Source organism: Nomascus leucogenys, chromosome 15, assembly GCF_006542625.1.
Source record: "Nomascus leucogenys isolate Asia chromosome 15, Asia_NLE_v1, whole genome shotgun sequence".
Lineage (NCBI taxonomy): Eukaryota > Metazoa > Chordata > Mammalia > Primates > Hylobatidae > Nomascus > Nomascus leucogenys.
The window spans coordinates 63,907,464-63,925,492 of NC_044395.1; the positions used below are offsets into that span (position 1 = coordinate 63,907,464).

The 18,029-nt window shown below is 57.0% G+C and overlaps 2 protein-coding genes across 4 annotated transcripts in view; one reads left to right on the forward strand and one right to left on the reverse strand.

The window, feature by feature from the left end:
• Nucleotides 1-748: 748 nt before the first annotated feature.
• ATG16L2 (autophagy related 16 like 2) lies at nucleotides 749-16,004 on the reverse strand. Its single transcript, XM_003254754.4, has 18 exons — nucleotides 15,755-16,004; nucleotides 13,449-13,548; nucleotides 12,449-12,548; nucleotides 8,588-8,661; nucleotides 8,034-8,285; nucleotides 7,786-7,851; nucleotides 7,370-7,483; nucleotides 6,207-6,269; nucleotides 5,489-5,597; nucleotides 4,924-5,029; nucleotides 4,089-4,159; nucleotides 3,766-3,837; nucleotides 3,532-3,652; nucleotides 3,068-3,173; nucleotides 1,875-2,024; nucleotides 1,607-1,654; nucleotides 1,399-1,500; nucleotides 749-1,080 (listed from the first exon to the last, which is right to left on the reverse strand). Exons 1-18 carry the CDS (start codon nucleotides 15,870-15,872, stop codon nucleotides 993-995), a joined length of 1,860 nt encoding a protein of 619 aa, XP_003254802.1. The 5' UTR covers nucleotides 15,873-16,004; the 3' UTR covers nucleotides 749-992.
• Nucleotides 16,005-16,243: 239 nt separating this feature from the next.
• STARD10 (StAR related lipid transfer domain containing 10) overlaps nucleotides 16,244-18,029 on the forward strand; it is a 59,313-nt gene continuing 57,527 nt past the window's right edge. For all 3 annotated transcript variants that reach the window (XM_030829080.1, XM_030829081.1, XM_003254756.4), the window contains exon 1: nucleotides 16,244-17,686. The gene's annotated coding sequence lies outside the window, so the exon portion shown is untranslated. The remainder of the gene's footprint in view (nucleotides 17,687-18,029) is intronic.

Here is an 18,029-nt window from a genome sequence, read left to right on the forward strand (position 1 = left end):
GCACAAGGTCCCAGGGACATGGGGTGCAGGAGGAACAGGTCACTTGCAGGGGAGATGATGGCCAGGAGGCAGCTAGACCAAAAGTAGTGAGTGGTCTGGGAGTCAGCAGAGTGTAGGTGTTGCCATTTAACCAACACTGTCTCCACAGGCCTGTGCCCAGTCCTAGGTTGGTGAAGGAAATTGGTTTGCCCCAACTCTGCCCTGTGGGCTCTGCCTTGTAAGCAAAGCCCCAGGCCCAGGTCTGGCCCACAGCTACCCTCCCCCAGACACAGACACACAGAGGCCCTGCTCTGCCCCTCCCTGGGCACTACCCGTGGAGGAAGAACGCAGACCCAGTCTAAGGGAGGCCCTGTGGACCAAGGACTTTGATATCACTACCTGGGTTTTTAGGATTTTCCCACTGGGACCCCTCTGGGCTGCCTCCCTGCCCCCTCCTCAGAGCTCCCCCAGCCCCTCCTCAGCTTCAGTCTACCCTGAGTGCCTGAAGCAGGTGGGCCCAACATGTTGCTTTGACCTCAGGACCAGGTTGGACCAAGAGTCACATCCATGGCTCTTTGCTGCCTCAGGGCCTTTCTTCCTGCTGTTTCCATGGTTAGACTTGAGCAGCACCTGTCTCTGCAGGCAGAGACTGGGCTGGCTTCCCCAGCTCTGTATGGAAGGAGGAAGGGGGCCAAGCCTGGATCTTCCAGAGCCCACTAGCCCAAAGGTCTCCATACCATGAATGCTGCAAAGAGGTAGGCAGACGCAGTTTAGATATCATTTTTTTCTACTTTGGGAGAAAAGGTGAGAAGATAGAGATAAAAATACAAAGAAAAACTAGCGTAATCCCCCAACCCATACTTTGTTTTTAAACAAACAGGCCAGGTGCTGCCAGGCCTTCTTCCCCATTAAATCCCAAGGCCATCTCCAGTCCCAACCCCAACCCCGCATGGTGCCGAGGGAAGCTTCAGGCTTCAGGCAAGAGCTCTAGACCAGGCAGGGAAATCGTGGCCCTACTGCCAGAGCACAACCTTCCTGCCCTGGTCCACGCTCACCACATGGCTCCCGGAGTAGCACCAGGCCACGGCGTTGACAGCAGCGCTGGGGAAAGGGAGGGGCAGGCTTCAGGGGGGCTTTGAGAACTGCACCTGCAACCTGGCTCTGCTCTGACTGCTGGACCTGGGTAGTTTGAGGCCCTCTCTTGAGCCTGTTTCCTCATCTGTAAAGTGAGCTCACAGGGCTGTGGAAAGGATGGACCCAAGTGCGTGTGGAAAGTATCTTGTGAACTGCAAAGGGCTCTGGTCGGGTGGAAGGTGGAGGGACAAGGGCTGGGGACTCCAGGGTCCCAGTATGTCAGAACTTGGAATCAGCCTGGCAGGACTGGGGCCAGGCAGGTGGCCAGGTGGAGGCCATGCTCACCAATGGGGTCCCTGAAGTCTGCTCTCCAGTTTCCCGGTGTCCACATCCCAGATGTAAAGGGCCCCATCACAGGAGCCTGCCAGTGCATAGCTTCTGTCTGGGCTGTAGTGGCCACAGCAGAGCAAGAAAAGAGGGGGTCAGAGGGGAGGGCACACACAGGGTCCGGCAGGGCACACTTGGACACAGGCATATGCTCTCACGGACATACCTGAACACAGCTTTAGTCCAGTCAGAACCGCACTTGAAGCCATCGGCCCTGAGGACAGACAGGGCTGGGGTCAGAACAGAGGTCATCACTAGTCTCTGCCCTTTGCAGGGAGCTTCCAGAGCTTCCTCTTTGTCAAGGGGTTTGGTACCTCAGCAGGACCTGGTCTGGAGGGGCCTCCAGGGAGGGCCCCACGAGGGTCTGTTACAGGAGAAGAGAGGCTCAGCTGTCCCAGCAAAGGCCACAGGGTCAGCAGGCATGAGGCTGGTACCTGAACACCTGGCGGATGTTGCTGACACGTAGGTCGATGACCTTGAGTGTGTTGTCTCGGGAACAGCTGAGCAGGTGCAGTTGGTCGTGGCTGAGGCTCAGGGAGGTGACCCGGCCCTGCACAGGGATGACCTGGGTGCAGTGGGGCCCCCTGAGGAACAAGGACGGAGACAGGGATGAGGAACAGGCTAGCCAGGCCACTCCTGACAGGAAGGGGCCAGGCGCAGCAGCCTTCCCAGCTAACCAAGTCCAGAGGAACCCCAGGGCCCTGGATCGCTGGGGTAAAGGCTGCCAGTGACTCATCTCCCTTCTCCCCACTGCAGCCAGCTGCCTCCATCGAGGAACTTAAGACAGACTTTAATTTGAGAGCTGGAGCCTTTGAAACCTTTGGGTCACTAAATAAGAACCATATCATCTGAGCAATGAAGTCTTGTCTTTAAAAAATATGAGAGAGAGAAGGAAGGGTTGCAAACAGTAATTGCTGGAGATCAGTGAGTAAAGGCTTGAGGCAGGCCTAGGACTGGCTCTAGCTTTGTTTTTTTGTTTTGTGTTGTTTTTGTTTTTGTTTTGAGACGTCTTGCTCTGTCGCCCAGGCTGGAGGGCAGTGGCGCAATCTGGGCTCACTGCAACCTCTGCCTCCCGGGTTCAAGCAATTCTCCTGCCTCAGCCTCCCAAGTAGCTGCGATTACAGGCATCTGCCACCACATCCGGCTAATATTTTTAGTAGAGACAGGGTTTCACCATGTTGGCCAGGCTGGTCTCAAACTCCTGACCTCAGGTGATCCGCCCACCTCGGCCTCCCAAAGAGCTGGGATTACAGGTATGAGCCACCACACCCGGCCTCTAGCTTTGCTTTTACAAACAATTCAAGCCCGAAGTTAGGGTCTTTGGTTTAAAAAACAGCTAAAAGAATTTTTTTCCTTTTGATATAAAAGTGGTAACTAAATGGAAAAAGGTACATCTCCATCTTGGTTGCAAGGTCCAGGTGGAGTCCAGCATTGGACCAAGAGCCATAAAGACAGTGGCACAGCTTCCTGGGGGAGCTGAGCCCAGCCGAGAGGCACTAGCTGGCAGTGCCAGCCCTACAGCCTTGGCTGCCCAAAGTGCCACCAAGACTCTTCCTGCCATGGCCAGAGAAAGGAACAAGAACTTGGGAGCCCTGTCCCCAGCCCTCCCCCAGCCTGCGCCTGTCACCTGCTGTCCCAGAACCGGATCTTCTGGTCATTGTGGCCACTAATGATGATATGGTCCCCACACACCACGTCATTACAGTAGGAAAGGACATTGATGGTCCTGGAGCCTGGGGACCAAGCAGCAGACCCCAGGGCCTCAGAGGAGGGTTGTTGGGAGCCACCCCACAGGACATATGGAGAAGCTGAGGCCCAGAATGCAGTGTCCTACCAAGACTAGAACCCAGGTCTTCTGCTTCCCAGCCCAGGGCTCACCCATGTCTTTTTCCTACCCACAGCCTGAGGTCACCAAGAAACCAGACAGAAAACACCATTGGGGGATACCACTGGGGAATTGGAGGGCCTTGAGAGGTTTCACCCCCAAATGCCTATGAATCTCAGAGCCACTCCCAGAGAGCAGGTGAGGTCCCTTGTGCCCTGGCCTGGGGCTCCTGGCTGGTGGGGAGGGGAGGTGGGGCTGGGGCTCACAGTAGGCACGGCCAAGGTCCCACTCCTTCACTGTCCGGTCGCGGCTCCCAGTCACTGCCTGGTGCCTCGTTAGCTTGAATTTGGCAGCTGTCACCTTATCCTTGTGTCCAGACAGTGTCTCCTGTACCCCGGCCCCAGGTACGGATCAAGAGTTTGGCCAAGACCCCATAACAGGCCCCCTAGTCCTGAGGTATGACCTCTGACCCCCAGGCAGCCTCCCCAGTCAGGCCTCACCTTGGACTGTGCCTCCCCCACCTTCCAGAGCTGGGCAGCCTGGTTGTAAGTTGCTGCTAAAACCTGGTAGCCCTGGAGAAATGGGAGAGGAAGTGAGAGGTGCTAAGCCGGAGGCAACATCGTTCGGGCCACAGAATGAGGCCAAGGGCTGCCCCAGAGCTTCCCACGGCCCAGGTCACTAAGGCAGGCAGAGGAGCCTCCGGCCCAGGGAGAGCCTGGTTCTAGGGTATCCATGCTGCGCCCTCAGGTCCTACAGCCCCCACCTGCCCAGTGTGGAGATCAGAGGGGGCACAATCCCATGCCACTGGGGCAAAGTTCCTTACCGAGGGGTCAAAGTCCACACTGGTGATGCTGCCACCAGCTCCCTCCAGGGTCTGGTTGGCCTCCAGGCGACCTGGGAGGACCAGGAGAAGGGACAGTTGAAATGAGGTCTTAACCTCACAAAATGGAGGAATTGGGATTGAGAGCAGAAGATCAGTTCCCGCTCCACCCCCCCGACACACCCCCAGGTTAGAAGACAGAATCGCTGGGTCTGTTCTGCGGGCCTGGGCTGGAGACTACACCTCCCCTAACTGCTGGCAGTGGGTCCCAGGGACAGCTAGTCATTTCACAGACCAGGCTAGAGAGGACCAGGGAGAAGGGACTACGCAGAGCATGCAGCAAGCCAGGATCAGGCCAGCCAGAAACTTGCCTTTTCTAGGAAGCCCCCAGGAGCCAGCTCTGACTCCCCAGGACACTCCCTCTCCAGAGCACAGAGCTTGGGACAAGGCCAACAGTTCATACTTGTCTCTTACCTGAGTTCTGAGAGCTCAAGTGATGCTAGAAGAGGGTCACCTGGTAGACTGACGGACCTGCTCTTCAAGGGCCTGTCCCTGTAGGACCTCATCATAGGGGACCCCCACCAACCCCCATCAGGGACCATCTGAACTCAGCCCTCCCCATTCTGCAAATCTGGACCCTAGAAGCCAGGAGGCTCCACCCTTCTTCAGAACAGTGAACCCAGAGTCTCACTCTTTCCAAGGCATTGTCTACACTGCCCACAGAATATTCCAGATGGAAAAACACAAAGAGATCCAAGACCTCTGCCCACAAAGGAGTGAGCTGAGGAGCGGGTCTGGAGAGAAGCACCGAGTTGGCCTGCAGGGGAGGGCTCCTTACTTCCAACAACATTCCAGAGGTGGATCAGGCGGTCAGCCCCTCCAGTGGCCAGGAGGCTGCTGTTGGGGCCAAAACGAACAGCATTGACCTCAGAGAGGTGGGCATCCTGTGGGGAAAGGGGAGGTTGGTGCCCCGGCCCTCCCCGCGCATGTCTCTGTGAGTGCTCACAGGCCCTCTCACCAGTGCCTGTGCAGACACAGCCTGCTGCAGACGTGGTATCCCCCTTTCCCAGTTTCTCTGTCCACACTTTGAGTTTCAAACCCAGCCCACCAGGTGTTCTCACCTCTGCCTGGACCCCTGCAGCAGCCTCCATGCTATGCTACTCTACTCTCCTGCCTGGCCTCCTGGCCTCCCAGCCTCCTCTCTCTCCCTCCCCGGCTCATGCCCACATCATAACATGCTTGAGTGGCTCCCACCACAGGCTGTGGGAGGCAGCCTCCTGCTCTTGCTGAGGAGCCCAGCCTTGCTTCCCTGGACTCCTGGGACCACCCCTGGTGCCGAGACCACCCCTGTGCCTGCACTCCCTCACCACTGCCCCACCCATGTGGCTCAGCTCCTCCCTTACCAGCATATCCTGAGCCTGGGTAGGAAGTCGGGCGGCCACACACACAGGGATGATCTGGTATCGCTGCTCAGGGGCTCCCCCAATTGAGTGACCTCTCCTCTTCTTAAAACTAGGGTAAGGTGGGTTGGGGTCAGGAGGGCATTCAGCAAGGCCTTCTCAGGTGGGAGCCTCCAGCTCCCCTGAGGCATCAACCATAGGAAGCAGACATGGCAGGCGGCAGAACATGGCCCCAGGGAGCAGCGAGCGCATTCCCCAACCCAGCCTCAACCCCAGGGGTTGGTGTGGAGACGGGGTGGGGAGCACACAGAGGCAGACACAGGGGCAGGGTAGGGTTGGTGGGTGCAAAGAAACCGCAGGGCTGGGGTTTCAATCCCAGTCTTGCCACTGCTTGGCTCTGTGACTCTGAATGAGTCCCTGACATTTTAGAGCATTTTTCCCAATTGAGTAGGAGCTCCTGCCCTGCCTGAGGCTGGAGCTCTTGGTCCCCTGTGATGACCTTGGATGAAGACAGACCCTTGTGAGGACAGAACCTGGAAGACAGCTAAACCGGGGCCGGGGCTGAGGCCATTCACCTGGCTCCTGTCTCCAAGGCCCAACAGACTCACAGGCAGACAGCTGCGCATCACAGGGATGGACAGGTCGAGGCACAGACAGACCAAGCCTGGGCTGGGGAGCCCAACACACACGTGGATGCACACACAGGCACACACACACTTACTCCAGAAGCCCCTTCACCACATCCACACAGTGGAACAGCGTCAGGGAGGTGGCTGAGGCAGACCTGAGACAAAACCGAGAGAGATGAGCTAAGGGACTGGCTGGTGTGTGTACAAATGGCTGTCCATCATCTCCACACTTTGCCAGAGACCTGGAGGCTTGTAACCTCTCAAGTCTGGGATAACAACTTGACTTTTCTCCAAGACCAGGAGACTAGGGTGACCCAGACCAGTCCCAGGAAGGTCGGGGCAGCAATGGATTTGGTAATGAAAGTCTCCCAAGGTCTCCCTCATGATGGGAAGAACTGCCTTACCCTACAAGTACCCACCAACAAAAGTTCCTGGGAAGCTGAGCTGGGGCCTACAGGGAGGAGAGACACTGAAGGTTCTCCCAGGCTGGGGATGGGAGGAGGGGGAAGCCTAGGCTCGCTGGGTAACCTCAGCAATGCCCAGGAGAGGGTGTGTCCTGCAATGACTTGGCCCACAAGGGCTCCCAAGGACTTTGGGGACTGGTATCTCATGCCCCTCCCCACGGTTTCTTCACTGTCCCAAGGCCTGGACACCGGGGACCTGCAAGGAAAGACTGAGAAGAGGTGTTAGGCTGGAGAATGGGGCCCGGAGGGGGCAGCCTCAATGACAGGCAAATCAAGAAGGATAGAGGAGACCCTGTGGAGAGACACCCAAGGTCTGAAGCCCCAATCAGGTCCCACAAGTGTGAGCACACATCTACACATGCTCATATATTCACAAACACAGACGGGCTCAGTCAAGCTTGTACACACCTGTGGCCTCATGTCCCTGCGGATGCACATGCTTGCACACCTATGGCTGAGCACACATGCCTGGCATGACTGGGCTCTGGGCTTCGCCCACAGGTTCTCTCCTGGTGACAACTATTCACAAGCCTGACACCCCACCCCCAGAGCTCTGATCCCAAGAAGGAGGGAAAGGGTTGAGGGTAGGGGTTGGGGGAGTGAGATGGAACTGACCCCAAGTGTCTCCAGACAATGGAGGTCAGACTAGCCCTGGGAGATCTGAGCTTTCCGGCCTCTCCTCAAGCCCCCTCCCAACCCAAGAGCTGACTCCAAGGTCCAAGAGGAAGACCCTGGCAGCCTCTGGGGTGGGGCTCAGCTCAGAGCTCTGAGACCGTCACCTGGGTCCTCACCTGAAGGGCCTCTTCCACTTCTCACAAGCTTCCTTCTCCAGGGGTTCCGGCTCAGGGGCCAGAGCCAGAGTCTCGGTTCTCTCCCTCATCCCATCGCCTAGGGTGTCCGGGCCCCTAGGAGAGGTAATGAAGCTCAGAAAGGCCAAGGGACCAAGCCAGCCCCTCCCGACCCCAGCACAGGACACGTTGAAGACAGGAATTCCCAGTGATGAGGATTCTGTGTGGGTACACGTGCAGCGGTAACGCATGCAGGCTCCTAAGACCACACGGTCCTCTGCAAGTGTCCCGTGGGCCCCGACTACTTGGCGCCTCAGGACGGGGCTGTGCACAAGTACAGTCGGCAGCCTGGGTCGCCGCAGGCAGGCGGGTGCGGGAGGCAGAACACAAGGGTCGGACCGGCCCATCCCCACTCTTACTCGCTGATGCTCACGGTCCGCTTGGCAGCCTTCTTCAGCTCCTGGGACACCCGCGCCTGCTTGGCCCTTGTTGGGTAAAAAGCATCCTGAGACCCTGCCGCGGCGCCTCGCACGCAGGTGGGGCTCGACCCGGTCCCTTCCTCCAGGGGGCGGCTGCTGCCCCGCTCCCTTCCGGACACCAGCTAGGCCCGACTCCTCCCTGAAGGGGCGGGGCCTTTCCTCAGAAGGGGCGGGGCCTACTCCCTCACCGCTCCCGGCGCTCGTTGCGCAGGTTGCGCTCGGCTGCGGCGCGCGCCTTGCGCTGCACGAGCCTCTCCAGCAGGTCGCGCGCCTCCTCCTGGAGCCTGCGCAGTGCCGCCTCCCGGAGCCCGACGTGCGCGCGCAGCGCCTCGTAGGCTGCCCGCTGCACCGCGTTCTGCGCCCGCCACTCCTCCACCTGCTTGGCCTGCTGCGCCCGCGCCTCTCGCAGCTGCGCCACGCGGGCCTCCAGGGCCGCCAGCCTGGAGGATGGAAAGAGCGGATAGCGGGTCCCAAGCCTCCCCCGTCACTGCCCAGTGGGAATCTGCCTCGGAGCAGAGACAGACCTGCCCATGCCAAACGCGGCTAGCCGGGTGGCTAAGCCAGGTTTCCACCAAGCCTTCGCCCTCAGAGCCCAGCCGTTCGGTCCTCTGGCACCAACCGATGGGCTCGGGGGGACGTAGGGAAAGCTCTCGGCCCGCGCCATTCCCCCCGCCTCCCGCATAGTTGGCCCCGGGCCTCCCTCAGGTGGGCACGGTCCCTCCCGCCCCCGCCCGCGCCTCACCTGCTTTGCCTCTGCTGCAGCTCCGACTCCAGGGTGCCCAGGGCCGCGCTCTTCTCCACCACCTGGTAGGCCATCTGGGGGCGGACAGGTGGGCACGGCGGCGCTGAGGCCCCTCCAGGCCTCCAGTCCCTCCCGGGCCGAAGGCGCTAAGGGACAGTCGGCTGCTCCCCTGCCCGCCCCCTTCCTGAAAAGCAAGCTGAGCCCCACACAGGTTTGGGACCTTGCACAGGGACGCGCTGCTGTTTGTGGAGCAGTGGAAGGCCCTTGGGCTCTGGAGTCAGCCCTTAGTCCCAATCCTCGCAGTGCCGCTTCGTTTCTCTGCGACCCTACTAGGAACCTCTCTGGCAAGAGCAACCGGCTCCACTGCCTCGCCTGAAGAGTGGGAAGCCAGCGCTCGGCTCCCAGCGCCATGCAGAACCACTGCGAGGACTCCTAGCGCAGAGGCTGCCAAATGCCCATCCGGCCCTCGGGCGCCATGATGTTCCCAGCAGGCTACACGCTCCTTCCATCCTCACCACACCGGGAGGCTGGTACTGCCACTCTCACTTCACAGACAAGGACACCGACAGAGAGGTTTAAGTGTCTTGCCCAAAGTCACATAGCTAAGAGATTTGGGCCCAAGCCACCTAACTGCATCACCCTCCAGGCTGGTCAGGGGAATGTGAGTTCTGTTCCCCACCCCTCCCTGCTGGCTTCCTGGCCTCACCCAACCCAGGCCTGCCCAAGCACAGGTCTCAGCAGCGAGAATCCCTGCGCAGAGGCACACAAGGCTAAGATCAGGCATGGATTCGGGGAGCCAGGGCCCAGACTCAATATGGGAACAGCCCTGGCAGCCCAGGAGAGGGGGTGAGGGTCATTTCATCTGCACCCCCGCCTCACTCGTTATGCCTTCAACCCAGAGCCAAGCAGGGTCGGTGGGAGAGACGGACCCCAGGCAAGGCAGCTCCCACCAGTGTGACACGAGAACATCAGGGCCAGAGGCGCCTCTGGCCCAGGCCAAGGCTGGGGGCTCTTGTTGCTAATCTGTTCCTGTGTTCTCACGTGGGCCAGGTGAGGACAGACTGAGGAGCAAGGTTGGCGCTGCCACCTGCACTGACATGACGCCCTATGTGAGTGAGTCTGCGGAGAAGGAATCTGCACATGCGGGTTGGGGCACCTTTATTCATAGTTGGCCACATTTATAACATAATTCTTTTCACCACTGAGCAATCTGATCACCACCTCCACTTTCTCACCTGTCACTTGCTTTCATTTATGTTGTGTTGTACCATTCAATATTTTATTGTATGCCTTTCAAAATTCAAGTAGTAGAGGTGGAAAACAGATTAGTACTTGCCAGGGGTTAGGGATGGTTGGGGGGAGAGGGGTGAATGTGACTAAAAAGGGGTAGCAAGAAAGATCTTTGTAGTGGTGAAACAGTGCCATATCTTGACGGTTACACAAATCTACACGTGATAAAATGACAAAGGACATATACACACTTCATACCAATCCCAGTTTCCTGGTTGTGGGTACTATAGTTATGTAAGATGTAGCCAGTAGGAGATGCTGGGGGAAGGGGACGCAGGAACTCTGGACTATCCTTGCAACTTCCTGTGAATCTATAATTATTTTAAAATAAAAAGTTAATAATAATGATAAATGCTTGTGATGTGTGGAACTACTAGAGAAATTTTTACAAAAGAAAAGGCCGGGTGCCATGGCTCACGCCTGTAATCCCAGCACTTTGGGAGGCCGAGGCGGGCGGATCACGAGGTCAGGAGATCAAGACCATCCTGGCTAACATGGTGAAACCCCATCTCTACTAAAAATACAAAAAATTAGCCGGGGGTAGTGGCGGACACCTGTGGTCCCAGCTACTCGGGAGGCTGAGGCAGGAGAATGGTGTGAACCTGGGAGGTGGAGCTTGCAGTGAGCCCAGATCACGCCACTGCACTCCAGCCTGGGCAACAGAGCGAGACTCCGTCTCAAAAAAAAAAGAAAGAAAAGACAAGAGAAAGCCTCCTCACTGCCCCCATCCTCTGGCACATCCAATGAGTACTGGCTGGTGTGTGTCCTGGAAAGGAGTGCTGGGGGCCAGGGAAAGTATCCCAGGCAAAGGGACCCCGGAGCTCAGAGATGAGTGTGGCAGGAAATGCGACAGGAGCCTGGGGAGCTCGATGGGGGAGCCAGGCTAGGAGCTTTGGAAGATCTACAGCACACTAACCATGGGGACAGAGGTAGTAAGACGGGCTTTTACTTTTTACTTTATGGCTTCTATTCTCTTGACTTGTTTACAAGCATGTTTTGTGTATTGCTTGTCTTTAACGGAGATCTTTTTTTTTTAAATTAAAATATGTCACTCTGAAAGCTGTATGGAGAAGGGACAGGGAGTGCTGAAGGAGTGTTCCAGGGTAGGATGAAAGTTACTTGTACCATGTCAGATATGGTACAAGAAACAGAGAGACACTGATGGATTTGGAGATAGAGTCAACATGAGCTTGTGACCAGCTCAGGATGGAGGGCTGGGAGGAGTCAGAGGTGCCCCTGCATTTCTAGCATGTGTGAGAACGACTTGGGGGCAGTCACAGGAAGACAGGAAGGACATCGCTTAGTCTACAAATAGTCATTAGTATGGAATGGACTGTGGACACAGGCCCTAAGGATATAGGTTTGCCTTGGAGGCAAACCAAGACATCCCAGGGCTTGGGGAGCTCACAGCCCAGAGGCTGGGAGTGGCGTGGGGGGTCAGATGTTCGAGAATCACCTCTCAAATATGGAATTGGACCTACAACAGCAGCTCTGGGGAAAGGTTCTCAAATGAGTCCGTACCTATGCCCACATTTCTGTTGGGCAGGTGACTTGCCATTCTGTGACTGGATGTGTATTTACTGGGCTATCACAGTCTCCTTCAGAGGACTGGAAGCCCCATGGGGCCAGGTCTTGTTTACTGTTGCATTCCCTGTACCTTGGATATAGCAACTGTCAATAGATGTTGAGAGAATGAATGGAGAGCATAGAAGGGGATTTGTGTGAGAGGGGCTCAAATTCTGGCTCTACCTCTCCAAGCCTCAGTTTCCTCCTCTGCAACCATAAAGTTGTGAAGGATTAACTGAGACAATGTTTAGCGCAATGCCTGCAGGGAGTCAACTCTCAAAACGGCGTGGGCCAAATTCTGGGGGAGATGGTGAGCCTGATTTTAGATGTGATCTCCAAAAAGCAGCTGAGCAAGAGAGTCGAGATCAGAAAAGAAGGCTGGGCTAGAGACAGATCTGAGAGTTGGCAAACAGAAAAAACAGGGGTCAGTGAACCCCAAGAACACCCATATTTGAAGGGACGGGAATAGGGAGGAGGGAAAGGAGCCAGTGAAGGAAGTTTAGAGGCAACAATCACAGAAGTGAGAGGGAAACCAGGAGAGCATGGTGAAAGAGAAGCCGAGAGACACTGTTGCAAGGGGACAGGGAAGGCGGTAGTGTCAGGTGGAGTGTCCACACCCTGCCAATGAGCTAAATGAACCTTACTTCTGTAGTCTGCAAATGTACATTGAGCATTAACTGGTGCTAGGCCTTGGGGATGGCTGGGCGAGGGGTGAGCCATGGAGTAGTGAGCAGAGCAGGCTAAACCATGTGGAAGGGAAATAGGCTGCCAGGCCCTTGCACACCTAACTCCCTCCAGCTGCTGTTGGAGCCCACTTCATCCTGGGCTGCCCAGGGCACTCTCACCCCTGCTCAGCTTCAGGTCAGGGCCTGGCACACACTAGGGCTCACTCAATGCTTGCAGCACCGGGCTTGGAGAATGCAGCAAACACAGGAGTACCCCTCACTGGCTGGCTCCCTTGAACCACATCTCTCTACCCCATTTTCAGACCCCTTCCCAACTTACCTCACCACAGACCAGCCGGAGCCCCTCCTCCTCCTCCTGCCACTTCACCCTCAGTGCGGCCAGTGATGGGACTTGGTCTGAGTCAAGCTCTGACTCCTCCCTGCCAACCAATCAGAGTGGTGCTCAATGTCCCCCAGTTCACCCAAGTGCCCACAGGCACCCAAGCGATGCTATATGAAAAGCCTGTAACAAGAGCCATTAACTTCCCCCTGGGAAGATGGAAGCCAGCAAGCCAGTAAAGGAAAAGGCAAGTCTCTAGAAATGAGCTGTCCATGACTTCTCTGCTCTAAGATTCCCCTAGGCCTTGGCCAAGGACCCTTCTCAAGAAGCACCTCCCAGCCGGGTGTGGTGGCTGACACCTGTAATCCCAGCACTTTGGGAGGCCGAGGTGGGTGGATCACAAGGTCAACAGATCGAGACCATCCTGGCCAACATGGTGAAATCCCATCTCTACTAAAAATACAAAAATTAGCCAGGGGTGGTGGTGCACGCCCCAGGAGGCTGAGGCAGGAGAATTGCTTGAACCCAGGAGGCGGAGGTTGCAGTGAGCTGAGAACACACCACTGCACTCCAGCCTGGGTGACAGAGCCAGACTCCGTCTCAAAAAAAGCACCTCCCAACTCTGAGCCCCAACCTATTCCTGGTTCTCATCTTTACTCCCTCTTTGGAATAGGTAGCAAGACCCTTTATTTAGGCATCAGGCAAGGAACAGGGAAATGGAAAAAGATTGAGAAAGGGAAAAGACGTAAGTTTAGGGGTGGGAGGGGAAGGAGATGGGACAAATGCAGAGAGATGGACAAAGAAAGGTGGAGGGGAAAGAGATTCTAAACAGCTGGCCTGTGGGAAGGCCAAAGGCCTGCCTCCCCCACCACCCCCACCATCCCTAGGCAGCAGCCAAGGTCTGATGAGGCACTAGGGAGAGAATGAACCCAGCACAGGCAGCAGGGGCAGGGCCCCGGCACAGGCAGCCCTTTGTGACCACAGACACACACACACTCACCAGGGGCCCTGGTGGGTGGTGGGAGTGACACTGTTTGGCTCCGGCTGCACCTTCTTTGAGAACTTGTCCAGCAGCTCAGCCTTCTCTAAGAGATGGTTATCTGGAGGGTGCAAGAGAGTGAGCCTGGGGCAGAGACAGATACCCAGCAGCCCCCTGGCATGCAATTTATCTCCGCCTAAAAGGGCTGCAGGAGCCCAGAGATGCTAGGGATGGGGAAGCTTCTGGCAGGCTGGCCTCTGCCCTGTGCCTGAGGGGCATCTGTGCAGTTCTACAGGACCTTCAGCCCTAGCAGTGTCCTCATAGCACCGGTCCCCAGGCCCACATGGAAGAGGACTTGCTCTCCCAGACACAGAAGGATGACCACTGCGGGCTACTGCCCGCTGAGGGTCCTGAGGGAAGGAAGGGGCCTGGGATTGATTCATCCCTGCCTCAGAGCAAGGCTTAGCCCCAGAAAGTGATGAAATAAACGGAGCTCTATCTGTCAATGGCCTTTGGCAAGTCACTTCCCCTCCAAGGGCTCTAGCTTTCTGCACTTAAAAAATAATCCCCGGCCGGGCACGGTGGCTGACGCCTGAATTCCCAGCACTTTGGGAGGCCGAGGCAGGCGGATCACGAGGTCAGGAGACCGAGACCATCCTGGCTAACACGGTGAAACCCCGTCTCTACTAAAAAATACAAAAATTTAGCCGGGTGTGGTGGCGGGCGCCTGTAGTCCCAGCTACTCGGGAGGCTGAGACGGGAAGACTGGCGTGAACCCGGGAGGTGGAGCTTGCAGTGAGCGGAGATCATACCACTGCACTCCAGCCTGGGCAACAGAGCAAAGACTCCATCTCAAATAAATAAATAAATAAATAAATAAAATCCCAACATAAATAAATAAATAAATAAATAAATAAAATCCCAACTTCCCCAGCCCTGGTGTAAGGTACCCCCAAGCCAGAATAGAAAGTCCTTGAGCAATTATCCAGCAGACATTCTGGAGGTTGGTGGTTTGACCCTGGAACACCCTCCCCCATCAACAGTCACTTCCTCTTTTCTCACCAGTTCCAGGGGAGGGTGGTGTGGTAAGCCTGGGCCTAGCTCCCTCCTCATCAACTTCCTTCCCACACTCAGTGCCCTGTCACCTTGACTGAGGCCCCTGGGCCTGGCCTAGTTCTCACGAAAACCCCACCTCAGCCCCCAGGGTACTGCAGCCCCCAGCAAACCTAAAGAAGGTCTCTATACCCAATTAACAAGTAAGAAGACTGAGGCTTAGCGATGTGATCTGCCCAAGGTCTCAAGACTGGCCCTTCGGTCTGATTTCAGCCCTCCAGGGCTCTAGTCCCTCAGACTCACAGCTCCCTGGGTCGGGGCGGTGGGGGGTTTAGGGTGGGCGGTGACCCCCTCTCTCAAACTGGACGGTTCCACTGTCCGTCTAAGCAGTGGAGAAGTGTGGCTGCTGGAGGTGTGGGCTGGCCTCGCAACCCTGAAGGTAGAGGACCAGCAGCCTGGAAGCTTGCAGAGAAATTTTCCTGGCTAAGAGCAGATTTGATTGTGGCGGTTTGGCCAAGATTAGCCCCAGTGAGAGAGCCGCAGGGATTGTGGTTAGACTTCCAACCGCAGACATACAATCGCAGGCGGCCAGAGGCGCGACACACAGGCACACCTGTTCATCCCCTCTTGAAATGCCACACCCCATCCTGACCAGCTGCCCAGAAACAATTCTGAGAGTCCGACTTCACTGGGCTCAGCCAGCATCCGCCAGCAGCCCGGGGCCCCCTGATGCCCCCTCAGGCTGGGTAGGCTGACGGGGAGGTGTTCCATAAGCCTGCGCCAGCGTCGCCTGTCAGCGGCAGAGCCTGAGATGCACAGCCTCCTCCTTAGAGGTTCCGAGTGTCGCCCCTCTCCGGATGGGCCAATAAGTGGCTGCTCTGGACAAGTCCCGCGTTCTTTCACTGCGCTACCGAGACTAAGTGCACTGATCAAGCCCCTACCCCGGGGACTGCCCGGGAGGGGAGGCAAAAGAGACCCTGCAAAACCAACACCCGGGGACGCACTTGCGTCTCGGAAGCCCAGCTTGTGGGAGGCAGAGCCCGTCCTGAGTGGCGACGAGGGCAGGGGGGCCAGGAGGGGCTCGTCCAGGTTCTAACCAGAGCCTGGATGGCAAGGGGCGGAGTCCTGGCAGTCGGGGTGGGCGTAACGCACAGGCTCAAGGCATAAGGCACAGCGCATTCGGGTCACAGGCGGAGGAGCTGGCCAAACCCTCTCCCGGCGCCTGCAGCCGCGTTCCCTCAGCCGCCATCCTCTCAGCACCGGGGCGCACTCACAGGCCGGCACCAGCTCCAGGAAAAGTGCCTTTTGCGTACGGTCCCGAAGCCGCAGCTGCCGCACAATGTGGCGTTTCCAGCGGGCTGCGGGGGCGCCGGGAACGCCGGGCCCCGCCATGGCCGCGCTCTTCCGCCTCGCGGCGCGTTCCTCCCGCCCAGGACGGCGCCAGGCCGGGGCGGGGCTTCGCGGGGACTCCTTGACGCCAGGGGGCGGGCGGCGGCGGGAAATCCCCGGCTTGTCCCAAGAGGGCTTTGGCGGGGAGGACCGAAGGCCGACGCCGGGAGGAGCCGCCTCCGGGAGGAACCGCCTCCAGGTCTGAACCGCCGGGGCCCCGTCCGCAATGTTCACCTAAGTGGGGGCTCCTGTGGCTGTGAGGGCTATAAGCAGGAGCGACGTCGGAGCCTCCGGGGCGGCTTCCCCCACGCGGGTGGAGCGCTCCGGAGGCGGGGCCCTCGAGGCCCGGGTCTCTTAACCCCGCCGCGCCCGGGCCGAGTCCGAGAGCCGCTGATGCTCTCCATGCCGCCGCCCTCCTGGCTGCGCGCCCAGCCAGGGAGCTAGAGGCCCTCAGCTCCGGGCTCCGCGTACACTGAGGGCGCGCGCAGCAGGACAGCAAGATAAGGAAGCAGAGACTGAAGGGAGGAATCCCCGCTTTCCGGGGATGATGGCGTTCGAGTTGGGTCTGTGAGGGATGAAATAGGAGTTGGCCAGAGGGAGAGAGAGGGACTCTAGGCCTCGAGAAGAGCACGTGCAGAGGTTCTGTGACACGAAAACGCCAGGTGGGTGCGGGGCTGGGAGGACAGGAGGCAGAAGGGTTTACGGCTCCACATGGTCGCCGAAATTTTAGGTCCCTGAGAGTAAAGGGGTGCAGCTGATTTCATCTAGAAAGCCCCTGGCCGGGAGGAGAGAACGGGCTTGCTTGCCTGGAGTTGCAAAGGAGTGGGTAGCTGAGACGGCCAGCACCCCAGCATCCTGACTCAGGGCCAGACGCTTCACCCCATTGGGCGGCGTCTGGAGGAGCAGACACATCTCTTGTGGGTACCCTTGAAAGTGAATCGTGGGTCGCAGGGAACTGTGGTCAAACCGTCTCTAGCTAGGTGCTAGAGAGCCAGCTCTGCAGGCTCAGGCTCCTGTGAGACACGAAAGGAGGGACTCGCCGGGCACAGCCTCACCCTGGGGCATGCCAGCAGGCCCTGCTCTCTGAGTGCCGGCAGACCTGAACATCCCTAGGGAACGAGAGAAATTGGGCAACGATGGGAGAGCAGTGCAGGTCCTGGAGGTGACGAGTCTGTTGAGATTCTGATGGGGATGGGTCAGAGAACTTAGAAAGCAGCGAAGGCCCAGACGCCCCCAGGTCAGTGTAGCCTGCTCTGCTTCCACAGTGAGCTGGGCTCAGTCCCCCACATGTCATTGTCTTGGACGCCCATGGCCTTTGCACAGGCCGAGCCTGATGTTTGGAACACCGTCCCCTCTAGGGGGACTGGCTCCTAATAATGCATCACCTCCTCCAGGAGTACTTTCTTGCCCCTACACTGAGTTCAAGCTTCTCAGACACCAGCCCCAGTTGAGTTCGAGTTATAACTGTCATCAGTTATCACACCATCCTGTAATCTGTGCGGTGCCCCTTAGGGCAGGACCTGGGTCCCAGATGTGTCTGTACCTCTAGCCCCAACCCAGGCCTGGCCTGTCTCTTGAAGGAGTATTTGTGTTGAAGATGGGTGGTAACGTTCAGCAAAAGGCATGCCCAGGAGACAGGCACAGTACCCATGGAGACCCAGGGCCAGCTGATGACAGTGATGAATTCCCTTTAGAACTGGCTGACTCTTGGGTGCTTGGAGACACTATATAAGTAAGGAACTCTGGCCGTGTGCATGGGAGAGTATATTAATAGGGCTTGGCCTGGCTGTGCGGTGCAGAGATGCTGTTTCTCTCAGGTAAGGAGTCATATTGGGGCAGGGTTTCCTAATCCTTTTTTGACTCACAAAATACACTTAGGAAATGTTAAATAAATTGTCATTTTTGAGTAGTATGTGATAAAGAAGTGATTGATTTTGGCTAAAAATATTCATGTTCTATTTTTAGAATATGAAAGATTGTATTATAAAGATCACTTGAAATAAAATTTTAGATAATATATGGAGACAAATTTCTGCTTTTTACATTTAACTTGCTGTTTAATGTATCTCAAATTAATTATGTAAGAAATACGATTTGACCAATAAATATAAAAAAGTGTTACACCATGATCTGGGGACCTAATGTACTTTACTTTTTTTG